Source organism: Microcaecilia unicolor, chromosome 1, assembly GCF_901765095.1.
Source record: "Microcaecilia unicolor chromosome 1, aMicUni1.1, whole genome shotgun sequence".
Lineage (NCBI taxonomy): Eukaryota > Metazoa > Chordata > Amphibia > Gymnophiona > Siphonopidae > Microcaecilia > Microcaecilia unicolor.
Window position 1 is genome coordinate 360,134,308 of NC_044031.1, and position 21,229 is coordinate 360,155,536.

At 40.9% G+C, this 21,229-nt stretch overlaps 1 protein-coding gene across 1 annotated transcript in view; it reads left to right on the forward strand.

Moving 5' to 3' along the window:
* Window positions 1–21,229, forward strand: part of TRIP13 (thyroid hormone receptor interactor 13) — a 147,341-nt gene that overhangs the window by 115,655 nt on the left and 10,457 nt on the right. Inside the window, exons 12-13 of the mRNA XM_030190066.1 lie at window positions 6,615–6,727; window positions 19,788–19,857. Of these exons, the coding sequence (XP_030045926.1) occupies window positions 6,615–6,727; window positions 19,788–19,857 (183 nt within the window). The remainder of the gene's footprint in view (window positions 1–6,614; window positions 6,728–19,787; window positions 19,858–21,229) is intronic.

Consider the following 21,229-nt stretch of genomic DNA (forward strand, 5'->3'; position numbering starts at 1 on the left):
TACAAGAAATTATTTATTTTGGGGAAAATAGCTCGAGAGCACTCGCTACTGTTTATAATTTTTTTTTTTAATTTATTTATTTATATATTTTTACATTTACATTCCATCATAAATGTAATGAAATACAGAAAATATAATAATCCAAACAAATAATTAAAAGGAAATAATTCTCTACATCCTTTGTCCACATGTCATAAAGAGATCCAAGTACTAGGAAAAAATGATACAAGCAATAAAAAAAGTATAATACTGAAAGTTTCAGAACAGACATAACCCTGATAGCCTACATTGTAGCATATATCTCACTGGGAGGCAGTTAAGGGTTTACCCACACTTTCTTGTGCCTCAATAAATTGTAACAGTTTTAAGGGTTCAAAAAAAACATAATTAGTTTCATTTAATGACACTAAGCATCTACATGGAAATTTTAAATGGAAAACCGCTCCAAGCTTGAGAGTTCTAGTCTTATAAGACAGGAACTCTCTTCTTTTTTTCTGAGTGTCTCTAGCTAAGTCAGGAAAAATCTGTACTCTTGAACCCAGAAATTCCGTGTTTATATGGCGAAAGTAAGTCCGGAAGACATTGTTTCTATCCATTTCTAGTGCAAAAATTACTAGAAGTGTAGTCCGTTCAGTCACTATGTCCAAGGAACTTTCCAGGAAATTAGTTAAATCTAGGTCCGGCGCAGCCTGAGATTGTCCAGCAATATTCTTTATTCCAGTAATATATTGGGCCCTAGCGACAGGTGGAAAAGCCGTCGCTGGGATCCCCAATACCTCTATAAAGTATTTCCTCAGCATGTCCAAAGGGGCAATTAAAGGAGATTTCGGGAAGTTAATAAATCTCAGGTTGTTCCTGCGGCTTTGATTTTCTAAATAAACAATTTTACGTGAAAAAATGTCTCGTTCCCTGACAAGAGTGGCTGATAAGTTTTGAGATTTAGTCAATTCAACCTCCAAATTCTGAACTCTTTCAGCCATATTATTTTGCTTTTCTTTTAAATCCGTTATTTCACCCCCTAAAGAGTTAGAAATAGTTTGTAAGGAAGTGTGGATACCTTGAATTGCGTCCCAGAGCGCTTCAAGCGTTATTACAGCCGGTTTAACTTTTCCTCGGTGCCCTTCAGGAGTCATCTCGCCCGCTAGAGACGAAGAGAGCACTTCTTCCGCACTAAAACTAGTTGGCGTCGAAAATACTACGGGAGCTCCCAGCACAGGTGCCAGGGGCGGCGTTCCACCAATTGCTCCGGTCTCCTGTGCCTCCGTAGCATTCGCAATAGCTCCCGGACGGGGAAGGGCTGTAGTCGGGGGGGGGACTCAACGATACCCCCTCAATGCTATGGTCCGCTTGAAAAAAAACGGACCCTGCAGAATCAGGTTGTCGCTCACGGAGGACCTTCACTCCATAAGATTCCAAGACGGTCTGGCGCTCAGCAGGGTTCACAGCTACGCTCGGGGAGGTAAGAGCTTTAGCTTTCCCCTTTCGCTTTCCCATGATTTGATTAGAGAAGCTGGCGTTCGGTCGACTGGAAGCTCGGGAGCTCTGATCCTCACGTCCTTTCAAGACGCCATCTTGGATGCTACTGTTTATAATTTAAGAGCAGATGCTGTATTTATAAGTTTTAGGATATTAATTTCTCCACCAATCACCAAAGGTGATAATTGCAATAAATTAAATAAATTAAGTATATATAAAAGATACCATATACTCAGAACACAAAGAGACCGTAATTTTAGCTTCAAAAAGGTTGATTTAATATACAATTGCACACGAGAGGTAGGTTTTAAGAGATCTTTACAGATAATCTGTGCTTAAGTAAGGCAAAGTAGCAGGTCTAGATCAAAAGTTATGTTACTTACAAGTCCTTGTTACAAGCATACTGTGGTCCAGCTGATTGATGAGCACATGTTTCAGGAGCAAGGCATCAGCGGACCCCAAAGAGAGCAGCAGGTCCCAAGAGGAGGCAGGTTCCAAGAGAGACGAGCTGGGCTGTTTCCAGGCCTTTTATAATGTTAGCAGAGAAGCATGGTGTGTGCATGTCCTGGATATTTTGCAAGGCATTATGGTTAATGTAGTCTGTTCACATGACCACATTATAAGTCCTTCCTTTCTGCACATGTCTGAAAGCTGATGGGAGGGGCAGGTATACCTTTGACAAGCAAATGTCCTGTTTATGGTTTCCCCTCTGAAGTCTTTGTCTTCAATGGGCTCTCCAGACTTTCGGTCTCTTGGGTCTTTGGTTTTCATAGATGTCCTGATGAGCGTCCAGGTACCCACCTTTTGTTCAGTCTTTTTAGGTGGGAGGGCAGAGAGAGTTATATATCTCTCTTTTGTCTTTAAGTGTTTGTAATTAACTATCCCTGCTATCAGAAGTTCCCAGAAAAAGGGATGGGGAGAGAGGGGCTTGAAATGAAACTATTCTCTCTGCTGCAGTGTCAAATATATATATTTAAAAGCTGCACAAATATATTGGTGTATATATATGTATCTGATAATAAACTGATACCATTACACCCCCACCTTCCTTGATCATAACCCAAGATGAACCATAAGCAAACTTATTCACTTTACCTTCTTGACAACCAGGAAAAGGAACATCATTATTCCCCCCCCCCCCCCCCACCCAAAAAAAAAACCTGCAGTCGCACAAATGAAAACATTGTTCCGTCTGTAGCGTCAATATGCTAACTCTTAGAAACTTACAAACTGCTAACCTTTGTATGTTGACCAGCACATATTAATGATCAGTTCCGTGACCTCAGCATACCGTCCCACCCCAAACCCTCTTCTCCCTCATCACTCATACCAAGACCCTCACATTCGAACAACCCTCCCCCCTCTCCCAACACAAATCTACCATATTATCTCAGCTTACATAGCAACACCCCATACTCTTTTCCTACACCCCTTCTCTCTTACAACCCTCCAGTCGCACACTCACACTCGTACAAAAAAAGAAAGAAAAAAACAAAAACCCTACACCACTCTTGTTCCAATTCCCTTATCTTACAAAATTAGTAACGAAAGAAAGGGTATCTAACCCTTTCTCGGAGCAAAGGGCTTATAAATACCCAGTAGATCCCCACCTAACCCCTTCCGATTGACATCAAGCCTGAAGCTATACAAAAAAGAATTAAACAATGATAACTCAGCCATAAGGACATCATATAGAGGCCCCACCTGACTCCGCTTCTGAGTGATCCAGTTGCAGGCCCATTTCAGTAAGATGTGCCCCCACCGAGGCCGACACCATTCCTCAGTCAGGCGACCCCATAATCCACTTGCTGTCTCCACAGTTTAGTATTAGGGGCTGGTTAAGATTGCAGACCCTAGCGAAATAACTCAGCCTAAACAAGTGTAGTACAAAAGGTGCGGCTTGCCCTCCGTGAGGGCACTAAACAGTCCAGGCACTTTAACTATGGCCTTGGCGTGGGCCAACGCGTCCGGGGGCATATGCCTTCCTCAAAGTCAATATTCTTAGTTCTTAAACAATCCATGTCAAGACCGCTCCTGCGAAAAGTCCACAAAGTGATGGCCTGCAACATTCATCAGCAATATAGATTTCACAGTCCATATACTCTTACCGCACTGTAACAAGGGTTGACTGAAGTAGGCAACCCCTGGAGAAATGTTTTAGCCGCTTCAGGAGAAACAAAAAAGTGAGCTTTACCCTCCGTAAAGATCTTGAGGCGTGCTGGGTAAAGCAGGGCAAATTGGATATGGCATCGGTGAAGATCCGTACAGACTAGTGCATACGCCTTTCTTAAGTTCGAGACCCAGGCCGAGAAGTCTTGAAAACAGAAAATTGTTTTATTCTCGTACGTTAAGGGGCCTTTCGCTCTGATCGCTCTCAAAATATCCATCTTGTGTGCATAGTTCAAAAATCTTGCAGATTACAATATGTGGATGTTCCTCTGCTGGTCTTTTAGGCCCCAGCTTATGCGCCTGTTCTATGCGCAGGGGGCCTGCTGCTGGCTGCATCCGCAAGGCGGATATCAGCCATGTCTCCAAAAACGTCCTCAGCTTCGCCTCTGGTATAGACTCAGGAAGGCCAACTAGCCGCAGATTCCCTTTGCGGAAGCAATTCTCCAGCTTTTGCAAGCCCAGCTTTTGGTTCCAACAGAATACTTTAGAAGGGTGAGTTTTGGCGATTCGAGCTGGGAGCTCTTCCCACTTGTGTCTGCTCTCTCAGCACGACATCACATGACCTCTAAAACAAAATAAATAATCCATGTCACAAAAACAATTGGCATATAACAAAACAAATAAGGATTGCATCCAGGTGAAAGGTAACTTTTACCAGCACAGCTATCATGAAGCCCTTAAGCCATTAGCAAACAGTTCCCTAAAAATCTGTTCAACTTTGTTCTGCTAGTACACACTCTTTCACAAACTATTCCTCTCATTACAGCATTCCCTTTCTGAAACACATTCAATCTTGGACTTTATTGCTTTGGTATTGCAGCCTGCTCACTTGATCACCACAGACTGTTCACCGAATAAAATACTACATATTCTTTTTTGATTCGTATTGGGTAAATGAAACTCTAAATTGAAATGGAGAGTGTATAACTCATTATTTCTTCAGTCTGTACAATGATTAAGAAATATACACACTGACTAAGTCAAATTATGAGATATGCACACTAATTAAACCATCTAACTAAAAGAAAGCTATAAAACATATATATATATCTATATATATATATATATATATATATAGATATATATATATATATATATATATATATATATATATATATATATATATATATTTATTTATTTATTGTTACATTTGTACCCTGCGCTTTCCCACTCATGCAGGCTCAATGCGGCTTACATATTATATACAGGTACTTATTTGTGACTTGCCCAGAGTCACAAGGAGCTGCCTGTGCCTGAAGTGGGAATTGAACTCAGTTCCCCAGGACCAGAGTCCACCACCCTAACCACTAGGCCATCATCCACAACACTGGTCTCCATCATCCAGGCTTTTATCAGCTGGGGGGGGGGGGGGGGGGCGGTTCACAGCGAGAGCTAGGAGCTTCAGACCAGGAACAGACCCTCTGCACGACACGTCTGCCCACAGATGAACCCCCAACTCCGCTGTGACAAGCCCTCCCTTTTTATTAGGCTCTGAGCCCATGTCCAGAGCTAAGGAAAGTTACAGAAAGCTTCTATGGAAAATTACAGAATGCTTCTCTGTTTAGGTAAACAAGCCATACTGTGGGAACGTGGTCACATGATTTCCAACTCCAGGAGGCCAGGCTGGACCTGGAATAAGAACCATCCTCCCCTTCACATATCAAATTAATTAGAGCTGTGGCTTATCTTCTGCATTGCAACTTATTTTCACACAATCAGTTACAATGATTTTTAAACAGAATTACTTCTAATCAACAATACAGACTCCAAGTGCACTGGTCGATCAAGACAAAGATGAAAAACAATCTTTAAAATTCACTTCCATTACATGGTCATATTACCCTCCATGCATTCTCAGCTTAAAAATTCAATAATAACATTTAAAACATAAATTACTATAAAGTCCTCTAACATACTCACAATGATGGTGCACACCAAGAGGCATTCAAAGAAGTGCATTTTTTGGTCCGTGCCTGCCTAGGGAAACTGCCTTTTCACTCTATTCCAAAGTCACCCAGCATATCAAGAGTTGATGTCTGCATTGATGGTGGTGTGGCTCTGGCTGCTCACTTGTGGATCTATCCATCTTCTCTGCACCTGGCACCCTAAGCACAACAGATTTCAGCATCTTAGCTGTCATTTTCTGCTGTCTCCAAAAGCTGCAAGGTGCCACTCAGCAGGTCACATCCTCTGGCAACAGAACAAAATTGCTGAGTACATAGACAAACACAGGTTATGCCATCTGTTGTCAATGAGGAAACTTACAATCATTGCCTTCCCTTTTTCTGACATTTTCTGCTCTGACAAATGATATTTTTGGGAGCGGAGTAGTAGCCTAATAGAGAAACAGGGAAGCCCAGTTCAAATTCCACTGCAGCTCCTTGTGATCTTGGACAAGTCACTTATCCTTCCATTGTCTCAGGTAGATTGTGTGCCCTCCAGGACAGAAAAGTACCTACTGTATCTGAATGTGCACTACCTTAATAGCTTTCAGGCTTGTAAGTAGTATATACGAAACATTAAAATAATAAATTATGCAGACCTTTATCTTAAAACATATTCTTGTTTATGCAGCATCACTTTTTAGATAGCGATTCTTCTCCTTTATGTTTCTAGCTCAGATTGGAACCTTTTGCTGGGATATGGCACCATGAACCTTCATTTGCGACAATTTGGAGTATTTTTTTTTCTATTTTTATATCTCATTCTATGTTTTATGGCCAACCATTGCTCTTTTGGCCAGCGTTAAACAGTATTACTCCCTTTAGGGACGTTAATAATATCCCTTTAGTCTGACAACTAGATGTTGCAATTGAACAATGGCTGAGGCTTTCTTTTATTCCAGAGGGTTTGAATTCTGTCTACGCAGCATTCCTGACCCTAACCAGCCCAGTAAGAGCAGATTCCTAGCCTGGAAATCCAAAACTGCATATGATTTGATATTCTAAATTTTTTTTCTTTTATTCCAGTGTCAGATAATATATCCTCGACAGCAGCTGTTGACACTGAGAGAACTGGAGATGATTGGTTATGTGGAAAACAATATATCTAAGTTGAGTCTTGTTCTAAATGAAATTGCCAGGTAAGATTATTTTGTATCTCATTAGAAATGTCTGACTGAATTATTGCATATGTGGTAATGAGTTCATATACTTGTGAAGTAGTTGTCCAGCAAAGGATGTAGTGGATGATAACTGTGCTATTTTACATGTTAAGCCTGCTACATCATATACGGTAGGAGTGTCCAGCCTCAAAGGCCACAAAATTATATGGTTTTTAGGGTACCCTTAATGTATAGTCATACATATATTTGACTACAGTTGAAGCATTGCATGCAGGTGTACTTTAGGGATATCCTTAAAAAAAAATACGCACATTTGCAGCCCTTGAGGGTGGAACTTGGTCCCTTTGATTATAGCTGCATCCTTGCTGTATGATGCTGTAGGATCTACAAATTGGAGCATACGTTACATTATTCTATTTCCCATGATGAGATAAGTAAGTTTGATGATTTTCTGGAGTTATAAATGGATTTTTTTTCACTGCATTATTTGGTTATAATGTGTGATTCAAAAAAAAGAAAAACCATGGCTTAGCATGACTTATTTGCTGTATAAAGTGGCAGGATTCAGAAAGGGAAACAGGAATAATAAAGTTCATCATCAAGGATGAAGTCGGCCACACAAGTGAGTAATGACATCTGATAACATCATCATGGAGACAGCTCTCTGAGCTCAGAAAAACATGCGCAGAACTTCCCAAACAGCCATTCACTCTGACTTCTTTCTCGGTACCATTTCATTGGAATGTTTGGCATGTGCTTGTGTTTTGGACTTAGCCACTCAGCTGTGTGCTGCTGCTGCTTCTTTCCTTTATTTTTCTTATTTTCTTTAAATTCCCAGTTCTTTAAACAATTATCTTTCTTCCTTTTATTTATTTATTTATTATTCAGAATAGAATTCAGTTTAACTAAATTTTTGGGTTTTTGTTTTTTTTTTCTGGGAGGGGTTGGGGTTTATGCCCTTGTGAGCAGAAAATTGTATGATGGACACAGGTGTCAAGTCTTATTGATGATTAAGTCCCAGCCATGATGTTCTGCGATGTTTCTAAGGTCAAAGGAGTATAGAGCCTTTTAAGATAATGAAGTTCATTCCTCAACTTCCAGATCTCCAGCGTTATGAGGAACCATAATATAAGGTCATAATCTCTAAAACCTTGGCCATCAAAATTGGTGAAATACTCAAGTACAGGTTCTTTTTTAAAGGAGAAATCTGAAAGGAAAAAATATCCGTCAAAAGAAGAAATTTATTTGAAGAGGAGAAGGCGTAATCTTGAGAAACCCCACTTACATATGTAAAGGGGAAGTAGCAAAAAAGCTGATACTTCCCTCCTTAAAACTGTCAATGCAAAAGCCAACACTGCTCATAATATCTTAGCGGAAGGAAATGGTGCAAAAGACTCAAACAGCTAGAGGCTTGTGCACATTTAAAAAAACAAGAAAACTGCCTGTTCAGAAAATGTCAGAGCCAAGAGCCAGTTAAGAATTACATTCTTTTCAGAGGTATCTCCACACGCTGGAAAATGAGGTATATTAAGTACTATTAAAACATTTAATAGAGGGAAGCATCCATCTACAAGAATAGACACTTGTACATCAACATTTGCTCAGATAACTAGCACCGGTTGCAAATAACCCTCCTTCAGGGCCATCTCCACACCTTGCAATGCCACAAATATTTCAGTTCAATTATCCAAAGATAATTTAAAGATTTTATGAAAACTTCAAAGATCTACCACTACCCAGTATCAAGAAGTCTGATCAACCATTACCCAGTATCAAGAAGCCCATATTAGAAGTTCCAGAACACTTATTTCCATCACATCAGTTAGAGCATATTGCAATACCTCTCCTTCAATAGCAGCAGCTTTTGGAATTTATTGATCTTAGTATATATGCTAAAACTATTTCCCCAACTATAAAGGCTTAAAATATAAATTAATGCACGCATCAACCTTTTCCTATATGAGCACGCAACTCTGGAATGCATTGCCACGCAACCTAAAAGCGACCTATGAACTGACCAACTTCCGCAAACTACTAAAGACCCATCTCTTCCACAAGATATACCATAAAGATATACCATAAAGATCAAAACATGTGATACTCCTACATATATCCAGAATTTGTCAAGAATGCCTTTTGTTATATCACTATCATGTATTCCATTACCATGTAACCCAAAATCCTACTGTAACACCAAATGTCTATTCTCTTCTCATTTCGACTATCCATAATGTATTGTAAGCCACATTGAGCCTGCAAAGAGGTGGGATAATGTGGGATATAAATAATAAAATTGTGGCACCAGCAGCTTCAGGGGGAGAATACTTGGATACTGAGGATCAGGACTATTCTGACACTTCTGTCTAGAACAAAAATTTACTTATTTGTTTCTATAGCAACAGAGAAAATGAAGGCAAATAAAGACCATATGGCCTGTGCAGTCTGCCCATCTATTCCATCTGCTTATCCCTTACTCTCCTTTAGAGATCATATATACCTATCCCAAGCTTTCTTTAATTCAGATACATTCTTTGTCGCCACCGAGAGGCCGTTCCATAATTACCACTGTTCTGTGAAGAGGCATTTCCATAGGTTACTCCTGCATTTGTTTCCTTTCACCCTTGTCCTGTGCCTCCTTATTCCAGAGCTTCCTTGCAGTTGAAAAAGAGTTGCATCCAGTGTATTTATGCCACAGAGGTATTTAAATGTCTCTATCATATTTCCACTCTCTGCCTTTCTTCCAAAGAAATATTGCAAGACGTTATACAGATTTAAGTGTAAGAGGAATTCAGTCATAGCCTTTACAAAAACCTCTAAATCTGATGAACATGGAAAAAATATTTTTTGGCCCATCAGAGGAAATATCAGTATAACCAGCTCATAATTGATAACCCAATCTTCTTCAATCCAGTTATTTTTTTTTCAAATTGTCATTTTTAATCTTCTCAAGAAAAAATGTTCTTATCTTATACAAGTGATATGATATTTTGCTACATATGTTGAATAGTTTTGGAGTTTTTAACCCCAAGGAGACAGTCAACTCCAACATGAATTATGTTTCATACACTGCGTCAAAACTTGGAAGAGAAATGTTAATGATGGAGACTGCTGTCCAGCTCTCCTGCCCCCTTGATAGCATCCTCTGTGACTAGGCGTCAAATAATTGGCCACAAAGAGGTGATTTTGGAGCTGTATAGGCTGGTCCTTCATCATGAGGTGTAGCTCTATCCTGAGAAGCAGAGGGCCCACCTTTGGACCTCCAAAAAGCTGTGGAGACGGTTCTAGAGCTGACTGTTAAGGTAAGACTGACTCCCAGAGACACACAATGGTAATGGTAGAAGGTAGTCTCCAGGTGGGGTAATACATGTTGAATACAATGTATGGAAGCCATCTTCTAACACCAACTCTCCTACTACTTTGGCCCCTACAGTTGTATAGGTGACCTTCCATCTGTGCCTGTGACCCCATCTGTAGTGAATGGGCTGAATCTACTACTAATCATTTCTATAGTGATAATAGACATACAAGCGCTGTACACATTATATGCAGGTACTTTCTCTGACCCAAGTAGGCTCATAATAAGTTTTTGTACCTGGGGCAATAGAGGATTAATAGACTTGCCCAGGGTCACAAGGAGCTGAAGAACCCAGTTACCAAGGGTTCTTCAATTCCCGCTGCACTAACCATTAGGCTACTCCTCCACTCACCATGTGGAGTCAAACCATGTGTGCCCATTTCAGGGCAGACAAAACCCCATACACTACTAGGGTTGCAACTAGATCCAGGTTCACACAAAAGGTTGATCCAGTCCTGGTCTTACCCCAATGCATGCAGGGACTTGAAGCCTTGCCTTTCTTAGGGAATCCAATGGGGAAATAGAACCACAAGTCCCTGCATGCAATGGGGGAAACCCAGGACTGGATCAACCCTTTCAGGCGAATCTGAATCTAGTTAGCAACCATAAGACTTTCATATGCACATATATAAAGGGCCCAACCTGGGGTGAGTGTGTGGTGCAAAGAGCAAAATAGTGAAAAGCACTGTGCACATGGATAGAAGTTTATTTGTACTGTAGGCTGATAGTGATCATGAAAGAAATTAGATGAATGCTGAATGCACTGTGCAGCAGTGATGTACTGTGATAGGGACACACTGTCCAAGAAAAAAACATGGCTGGGGAGGTAGTGAGAACAGAAGCATTGAAAGCAGACAAGTATAACAAACTGAGTGATAAGTGAAATCAGTGGTGTTTTGTTCCCTCTGATGATCTGAGTGCAGAATAAGGAATGAGTAAGTCTCTGTAAAGGCAGCTGTGTTGAGTGGTTGTGGTGGAAAGGTGGAACTGGCAGCCTGATCACTGGATACAAGTGCAGGGAAAAGAGCCCACTGATATGGACAGTATATAGGAGATGTGTACCTGTGCTATAATGTGAAACCTTTTTGATACCATTCAATGTGCCAGCTTGCAGGGCAGAGTACATGCAATCAGGCCAGCCCCGTTCATTAGACTGGGTGTGGCATTTGCTTCGGGCACCAGCTTCTAAGGCAGCTATCTTTTTATAAAAATTTGACCCTGACAGCCATATTACCTCAATGATACATCACACATATTTTTACCATCTCATGGAGAAATGGTATGTATGGTGAAGGCATTTGCCCAGAATCATCAAAATCTGGGGAGTTGAGGGCTATAGACCAAGGTGGACCAGTTTATGGTTGGGGGGGGGGGGGGGGGGGAAGCAGCAGGGATGATGCTCACTAACTGCACCCACACCCTATCACTGCCACTTCATGCAGTGTACACTGCCAAATTTTATAGCTGATGTCTCATTTTAAGTTCAGCCTTTTTGGAGGAGCTGAGAGAGACAAAAAGGTACATAAAGGAGACCTACAGGAATGTTGTAGAGAAATCCCTCCAGTCTGGCAGCCCCTATGCTACTCTGGAGGAGGGAGATCACGTGGTGAAGCAGGGGATGCAATATTCTCTCACATTGAGGATGTGTTTCCAGGTGCTTCTGCCCAGGAGGCAAGGATTAAGATAGCTATTATAATTGGTGATTCGATCATTAGGCATGTATATGAGTGGCTGGTAGGCGATGCAGAGAATTGCCTGGACCAGATGGTATACACCCCAGGGTACCGAAAGAACTCAAACATTAAATTGCTGATCTGCTGTTAGTGATCTGTAACCTATTATTAAAATCATCCATAGTACCTGAAGATTGGAGGGTGGTCAGTGTAAAGCTAATTAAAAAAAAAAAAAAAAAAAGGGGTTCCAGGAGTGATTCGGGAAATTAAAGACTGGTAAGCCTGACTTAGTTCCAGACAAAATAGTGGAAACTATTATAAAGAATAAAATTATGGAACACGCAGACAAACATGATTTAATGGGACATAGCATGGGTTCAGCCAAGAGAAGTCTTGCCTCACCAATTTGCTTCATTTCTTTGAAGGCATGAATAAATGTGTAGATAAAGGTGAGCCGCTTGATGTAGTATATCTAGATTTCAGAAAGGTTTTGACAAATTTGCTCATAAGAGACTCCTGAGAAAATTAAAAGTCATGGGATAGGAGGCAATTGTCAGGGTTTTCCAAAAGCAGGAATTCGGATCGTGAGCCCTTGGAACTGCCGAGGAGCGGCAGTGGCAGGCAAAACCACCCCACACAGGACTAAGACAGAACTCTGACAGGGACAGCTAGACTTCACCTGCACTTAGCCGCCCTTCCCCAGGAGTTGAGCCCCTGGGTGCAGGTGGCCAGCAGGACTTGCCGGACAGGGCCAGAACTGGACCCCAGCAGGATACACACAGGGAGGCTAGGCAGAATACTAGACTAGGATTCTTAGACAGACAAGGGACAGAACTGAAAGCTGCCAGGCAGCCACTGAAACAGGGAACAAACACTGATAGATAAGGGACAGGACTAAAAGCTGCCAGGCAGCCACTGAACAAGAAACACAGGCAACCAAGAACTAGACAAAGACATACAAACAAGAAACAAGACTGGGAAACAAACAATACAGTAAACAAGCAATACAGAACACAAAGCTACACAAAGACTAAACTAGAATCAGGCAAGAATTACAGACTATAACTGGACTAGGCAGAAGTGCACCAGCACCCCAACATACCAGGGCTTTAGGCGATGCAAAGGCAAAGCAGAGAGTTTCCAAATGGCTAATAAGCCCAGCAGCAGCTGAGACTCAGATGCAGCAATCACCAGGCAGCTATGGGTGCTGTGCTGGCTCAAACAAGCCAAGCAAGTCTGGCAGGACTGGACTGATACATTTTTGTTGCACCTTATGGCTGATCACAATGGAATCTGTAATACTACCTGGAGGATCAGTGAGAAACAAATATAGCATAAGTGGCCTTTCCAGATTGAAAACGTTGAATCAGATTGGCCTATGTTAGGACCCTTGCATTTCCTATCTGCTGCAAGGCTCAGAGATAGGATTGTAAGTTTAGAAGTATACACCAAGGATGCTGGGTGAATAGTTTATTATAACTTGTTAGACCGCTGTAGCTGGCAGAACAGTACAGAGTGGTGTACCAACTAAAAATAAAGGAAATTGAAAAGAACTCCGTACCAGGATAGATAAATTAGAAAGGGATATAGCAAGGAAAGTAGATAGAGTGGGGGTAAGGCCTCATACTGAGAAATCCAAAACAGCCAGTCAGTCTAGTCCCTCAAACACCTGTTTAAATAGCCAAGCCTTTAAAGAAGATTTAAAATTTTTGAAGGCGGGTTCATAGCGGAGGGAGAGAGGGAGGTGGTTCCACAAGTGAGGAGCCAGGAAGAAAAATGTACTGTGTCTAGTGGATTCGTAGTGAGCCATTTTAGGACCGGGGAGAACCAGGCGATGATCGTTTAGGGAATGAAGAAGACGGGAAGCAGAATAAGGGATCGTAAGTCAGGAAAAATAGGAAGCCCAAGTGGAAGAGCATGAAACGTTAAAACAGCTATTGTGTTCTGTTGTTCCACCTTGTCCAAAACAAGACTCAACATGCCAAGTCGACCCTATAAAACAGCATCAACATATTTTTGGAGAGTGTCCCTGATTTCTACTGAGAAAATATGCTGTACGTGACAGACAATTGAATAACACGCAAAGGCCCACAAGATAGGGGTGCTCTCTCTTTAACATTTTGTGGTTTCCAACCCCCCTCCCCCCTCCTGAGCACAGTCCTGGTATGCAGTACATTGCCACACTAGCATTCCCTCTTGGCTTCTTAGCAATGAATCTTCAAGCAAATGTTCAGAGGTGGCTCACCACCTCCTCATGGGAACCCTTAACAATCTTAGTCCTTACACAAGAAAATTCTGTATGCCTGGATACACTTTTATGAAACTTTGCAGTAGCTTCTTAGCCACTAACCTAGAAAAACTACAGGAGCAAGCACCCACCCCAGAGAAAGGCAGGTCACACCATCCACACACCTGAAACCTTTGCACCAAAGTGACATAATTAAATTAAATCACTGCATAACTGATTAATTAGTCCACATAAAGAACTATTTAACTGTTATGTGAGCATAACCAATTTAATCGCATGCATGTATGGACATATTGAGGGAGTCCTAAGGAGGGAGGTTAACCTTTTATTTGTACTATATAGTGCTCTGAATATGCTGGCCTGCAATATTTAAGAATGAGACCTACGTTGTCTTATAGTGTGATGGTGGTCTTGTGTCCCAGTAGGTCCAACTCATAACTCTAAATTGCCAAGTCCACCTTTCAGCCCAAATCCACAAGAGTTCATACAGGCAATACACCCTGTGGTTCAAGCAACCCAAAATGGTGGCCGACCTCACTGTGTGTGATGGATTTGGTCATAACCTCCACACTACAGTAGGAACATATCTCTAATCAGTTCTTTCTCGCAATCCTAGTCCTTAGCATGTTCAATAATGTTAATCTCCAAATGTTCCAAAATGGGTACCTCAGTTTCTCCTTCAGATGCACCTGTAAAAAAAAAAATTTGAGATTGCGGTTTATCTGGTGACACTTTGCAATGGCAGCCCAGCTTCTGACCTATTAAAATTGCCTGATTACTTCACCACAATTCAGAAAGATTGATTAGACAACCTCCCCAAATATCCAGCCAATGAATAATTATTAACCACAACCTAGTTGGATAGTGAGGGCAACATATGTTAAGTGTGAAGTGAGCAAACCATTTAGAGACAGACACCATTTAAAATATAAGTGACTGTTGTTTATAGCGGAGTCCATGGTCCCCTCTGATAACTAACTAGTCTCAGGGAAGGGCTATAATATATGGGAATTCCTTTCTGATATATTTCTACTTATCATAGGAAATATGCCATTTGGAAATATGGGGCAAATAGGGTTTCTGCCTCCTTACACCCACCCCAAGATACAGTGGACAGAGGAAACAGAGAAGACAGAGACTATGTTCCTTCGAAGGGGAAAGTCTTTATTACTTACCAAATTAAGTAACAACAAAGCAGTCGGTCAGTAATTTGTTATGAGAGGAAGAGAGACCACTGTGGTAAAGAGTCACTCAGTTGATCATCTCTGCCTCTGTCTAAATATCACACAGCAGTCACTTACATACTCTTTTGCACAATGGAAATTCCCTCCCAAATCATACAACCTTGCAATTTCAGCTATTTTCTGTCTTATTTCAGCTAATTTCTGTCTTTATTGTTTACATAAAATGGAAAACACTATCTGAATGTTATGGAATACAGAACACAATATGAAAAACAGAAGTCCAAGGTGTCTTTCACAGAAGATTATAGGAATCTTTCCAAGACCCAGGACTTTATCATTGTTTTGTCTAATGAACCTCAACACGTCTTCTCTCTCAAACTGTTTACATATTCTTTGTGTCCTTGCCGAGCTAGAGTCAGTGGCACCATTTTTGTCAGGGGAGGGGAAGAGCACTCTTTGCTGAATCAGTATGACCTCGAATTTACAGCTCTCAGCAAAAAGTAAAGATGCAGCTTTCAGGCATTTTAAGTTTCAGCTGTGCAGTTCATGGGTCATAACTGACTTGTTAGTGATCAGAAAAGTGCAAATCAATTCACTGTATACTGAATATTCCCATATAGTAGTATCCGCAGGAATAGAGGTTAGCCAGTCAGTGTTCAAAATCAATGTGGTAAGTATTATCCGCATAAATGGTGCCATCTTATATAGGTATTCCCTCATTAGCAGACTATCCAATTATATTATTTTTTTTTTTTTTAAAGGGCTAAACAGGCAGAGCTGCTTGTTCACTTTTGAATACCTTAAGAAAATGCCAGGCTCATGTATAGATTGCCCAAACAACAATGAACTGATTCACAAAATTTAGAGAGACTAAAAATCAAAAATTGTGGAAACCCTACACATCCAAATAACAAATCAAGTGACAACAAAAACTGTTTTTCAAACACTTTTTTTTCATGAACTATTGTATATTTGCGGATTTTTTTTTTTTTTTTAAAGGAGGAAAAAAAAGCCTCAGCAGTCAAAGGTGTAATTGCCATTGTCTCGGCATAACCCACTTGATTGTTCAAAAGCCAAGGCACCTTCTGTCATCAGCTTAAAAAGCCTCCAAAATATTTTCAATTCAATTTTGCTTATTTAATTCAATTTAATTTCTTCTGCTTGAACAGTTTCACCCTTTAAAGGCAATGAAAATATCTAATATAATAATTTGCTCCTCCAACATTCCAATGTGTGTCACTGGGATCGTAACCCCCTGCTGACATCACTCCTCCAACGTTCTCCTCCAAAGTTCCAATGTGTGTTACTGGGATTCACCTGCTGATGTCACTCCTCCAACGTTCTCCGTCCCCCCTCCCTCCCAGTTCCATGGGACCCTGGAACTGGGAGGGAGGGGGACACTGGAACTTGGAGGGGGGAGGGAGGGGGCATGGAACTCAGAGGGAGATTGATGAGGCAGGGGAGAGATGCTGCACATGGATGGATGGAGGGGGCAGGGCACAGAGGACGTTGCCTGCATATGGATGAATGCAGGGGAGAGAGCATAATGCAGGGGAGGGAGGGGACCCTGAAACTCGGAGGGAGGCAGGGAGGGGATGACCCTGGAACTCGGAGGCAGGGAGGGAGGGGACAACCCTGGAACTCGGAGGGAGGGAGGGGGACCCTGGAACTGGGAGGGAAGGTGGGGCCCTGGCACACACACTCATGCTCACACACACTCTCTCTCTCTCACAGACACACTCGCACCCAGTCTCACTCTCTCTGTCACACACACACACACACACTTGCACATTCACTCTCTCTCTCTCTCTCTCTCTCTCTCACACAGTCACTCTCTCACACACTCTCTCAAACATACACACTCTGAGGAAAACCTTGCTAGCGCCCATTTCATTTGTGTCAGAAATGGGCCTTTTTTTACTAGTCTTCTATAACATCCTAATTAAACACTGAGCTCAGTCACTGTTAACAAACATTTCTTTAACTTGCCAAATATTGTCTCACAGCATGTATAAGAGAAACACTTAAGCTTCCAGTCATCAACCTCTCAAAGGGGACCCGTTTCACCCAGACAGTCTTCCCCAGGGGCTACTGCTTTTTTTTTTTTACACTGTGAAAAAAATAAAATGTTAAAGACAGAAAACTTTAGATGCAATCACAATTCTGCCTACTCATAGCGATATGCACTCACTGCAACAAACAGTTGCTCCTCCGACATGGTGACCGGAAAATTGCTGTTGTCAATAAATGCCACCAGTATTTCATTCAAACGCTGGTGATTAGGTCATTAATGATGTGTAGCACTGTGAGCAGCACTGGATTCACAAATTACAATCATTAGGGCCTGGTGGGGTTAAGTGAAAATATACAGTGGACTTTTATTTTTCTACATAATTTTTATGTTTCTAAACTGTTGTTTATACACCGTTGTTTTTCAACACTGTCTGCAAGAAAGGAGACCTGTAAGCATTTTGATTCACAGGGATCCACAAAGTTATGACCATTAGACTTCATTGATGATTTTGTTGGCGGTTGAATGAAATACCGGCATCATTTCCTTATAACTTGCATGAACTGACAACCTTCAGTGATGTGATTTTTGTAAGGACAAATAAAGCTTACTTAAATGTGCTACATGTCATTAGTGGCGTAATCTCCGGTGTTTGAATGAAATACCGGTGCCATTTTTTGACAACAGCAATTTGCCGTTCACCATGTCGGAGGAACAACTGTTTGTTATAAGGAGTGTGTATCGCTATGAGTAGGCAGAATTGTGATTGTTATCTGAAGTTTTCTGTCTTTAACATTTTATTTTTTTCACACAGTGTAAAAAAAAAAAAAGCAGTAGCCCCTGGGGAAGACTGTCTGGGTGAAACGGGTCCCCTTTGAGAGGTTGACGACTGGAAGCTTAAATGTTTCTCTTATACATGCTGTGAGACAATATTTGGCAAGTTAAAGAAATGTTTGTTAACAGTGACTGAACTCAGTGTTTAATTAGGATGTTATAGAAGATGTTTTCATTGCCTTTAAAGGGTGAAACTGTTCAAGCTGAAGAAATTAAATTTAATTAAATAAGCAAATATTTTGGAGGTTTTTAACCAATGATTGGTCCTAGACAGAAGGAGCCTTGGCTTTTCAACAATCAAGTGGGTTATGCCTAGTCAATGGCAATTACCTTTGATGACTAAGGCTTTTTATCCTCCTTTTAAAATCCAAAAACAAAGGTCCTCAAATATAAAAAAAGCTCCTGAAAAAAAGTATTTCCTGTTTGAAGAACAGTTTTTGGTGTCACTTGATTTAATTGTTATTTGGATGTGTAGGGTTTCCATGATTTTTGATTTTTAGACTCATGTATAGCCAATGTATTTGCTATAGAAACAGAGATGGTCATATGCTTCAGATTCAGGAACCACAACAACATGTTTGGGCCCTGAGATGCACATGAAAAGCAGTGGACATGGTAGGACATAGCCATGCAAGTAAATACAGTGTACCACCACAATAGAGGCGTGGAGAACCTAAAGAAAAGGTGAGAGTTCTGTGTAAGGGCGGAAAAATAATCAGGCTGAAAGTAGCCATCCCCATCCTCAATGTTAGGCTCTTAATGCCCTCAAGATAAAGGTGCTCCATACTGTGGAGGAGATGGTCATCTCTAGAGAACCAGGCCATGATAGCTTTCATCCAAATGAGCCCAGTAAGTACTCAGTATTTGAGCATCCACCCACAAAGTACACACCTTCACATCTAGGTGTATTCACATGTGCACATAAATGACTACAATACTGGCATTTACTTGCATTCTTTAACTTGAAACTTGGTGGCTCCTTATAGAAGTACCCCCTTATTGGCTGAATATCACTGCTTAAAGACCTTGTTTTCAAAGGCATGCAAGCATTTTTAGCACACCTAACTGTGTAGATGTCCATAATATTCCTATGGGCATGTACACGGTTCGCACATGCTAATTTTTAGTGTGCACTAAAAACACTAGTGCACCTTTGTAAACAGGGCCCTAAGTTTATAAGTTATACATTTAAGTGATGCCACCCCCTTTTTTTGACCCATAGCTTTGGGTATATAATGATTAATATGCCCAAAATTGTTTGAATGCCATGGATTAAAAAAAAAAACCAAAACACGCATTTGGTGGCACCACCACTTGCATAAGTGCATTTTAAAAAAAATATTCCTGATTAAGTGGGCGCCTCCTTTCAGGTGCCGCACAGTTAGAGCCTGTTCTATAGCAGCATATGCTCTTTTTTTTTTCCCATAGTAGAATATTGTGTAGTGTGTAAAAGAATGGGTGGGTGGAAGAAGCAGAACTCCGTTTTGCCCATATTGTTTATTTCTGACACTGCTTGTGGGTAATTTCAGGCAATGATTTTTGTGCCCTAAAAGAAAGAAAATGGAAAAAAGCTGCAAAAACATTATATACTCACAAAGTTTGCTATCAAGTTCTGAATTAATTTCACCATCTCATGTGTTGCATGCATGTGCTGTTCAGCTTGATACCCAGATAGACAGATGCAGTCCCACTTAATGCATTCTCTATTATGCAAAGAATGTTTGTTAATTTTATATATATATATATAATTTTGAATTTTCTTTCTTAATATAGGAAGAGTGAGGGACTTAGTGGACGAGTGCTAAGAAAACTTCCTTTCCTAGCACATGCACTTTACTTACAAGTAAGTTTTCTCTATTGATTTTTGTAACAAATTAATTGTATGGTGTCATTGAACCTCTGCACCTAGACCAGGGATGGACAAACTTTTTTTTTCCTTACAGAGGATGCCTGCAATGGGGAGGGGAGGTCCCCCTGGAACTCTGGTCAAGTGTGGGGGGGAGGAGCATTTCTACACCCCCTGCTGGGACCAGAAATGATATTATCATCCTCCTAGAATTGCTCAGAATTCATTCATATTACTGTAACATTTCTGCATTTCTAGCCTTGCTCTTACTTACATTCTACCTTCCTATAGGCAATAACTGACAGCAACATCTTACCACAACTCCAGACAGTCTTTCTTGCATCTCCTCCTCTGGAGGTCCTGACGCAATATGCTGCCATAATAGATTTCTCTGCCAGTCCTACATAAGGTTTATAGTGGCAGCAATGAATCTGAGAGTCAGGAGACCTGCAGCTATTGTGGAGAGGGGAGTAAAATCAGTGGTGGGGCCAGCAGGGAAAGATACAGTGGCAAAAGCCATTTCAAATGATTTTTAACATGGACTATGAGGGCAAATGAGAATCATAAGGCTCATCTTCTTTGTTTAGTATTATTCAAGGGGCAATGCCATACACTCCACTTGATATCTGGTTTTGCCCTCACTTCTTTGAAGTGTGGGATCCTCTATGCTTAACCAGTTTTATTGAATTATAAATTACCATATTTATTTCTAATACATCTACCGGTATGCCATTTCATGCCTCCATCTCCCTTTTAATTAAAAAAAAAAATAGGGCCCGATATTCAAAAGATTTGTGCTTCTATGAGTATTATACTCCTAAATTGGCACATACCCAGGAACAATCCGCCCGCAATTGTCCCTCATGCTCAGCGCTATGACCACTTAAATTTGCATGGTCATTAGCGTTGAGCATGACAGAGCTGATCAGCTGCACTGATTGGGTGGTAAAACTAGGGCACTGTTAGAACAGCACCGGAGTTTTGAGCATCTGCACCTGAGTTTTTTTGTTGTTAGGTGTGTTGATTCCCTCTGAAGAAGCTAAAGCGAAACCCAAATCTGTGTCGGGATCGCTAATGATATTAGATTGGCATTGAGACTGCTGGTTTTATTCAGGTTTGGGAGCTCCGTGGAACATTTTAACCGACTATAATAAAGTTGGTGTTGGCAGGAACCTCAGTCACATCAGCTCCCTTCCTCAAGTGACGTTCTATTCTGATAAGTCCTTTATTAATTATGTGCAAATTGTGGATTACCAGCTGTGGATTTATTATTCCTATATTCTGATATCTGTCAATTTATGGATTTGACCAAGATGGGAATGTAGTGTGCTGTGATGGTTCCCTCTACTTGTTCTCACTGTGTAGTGAA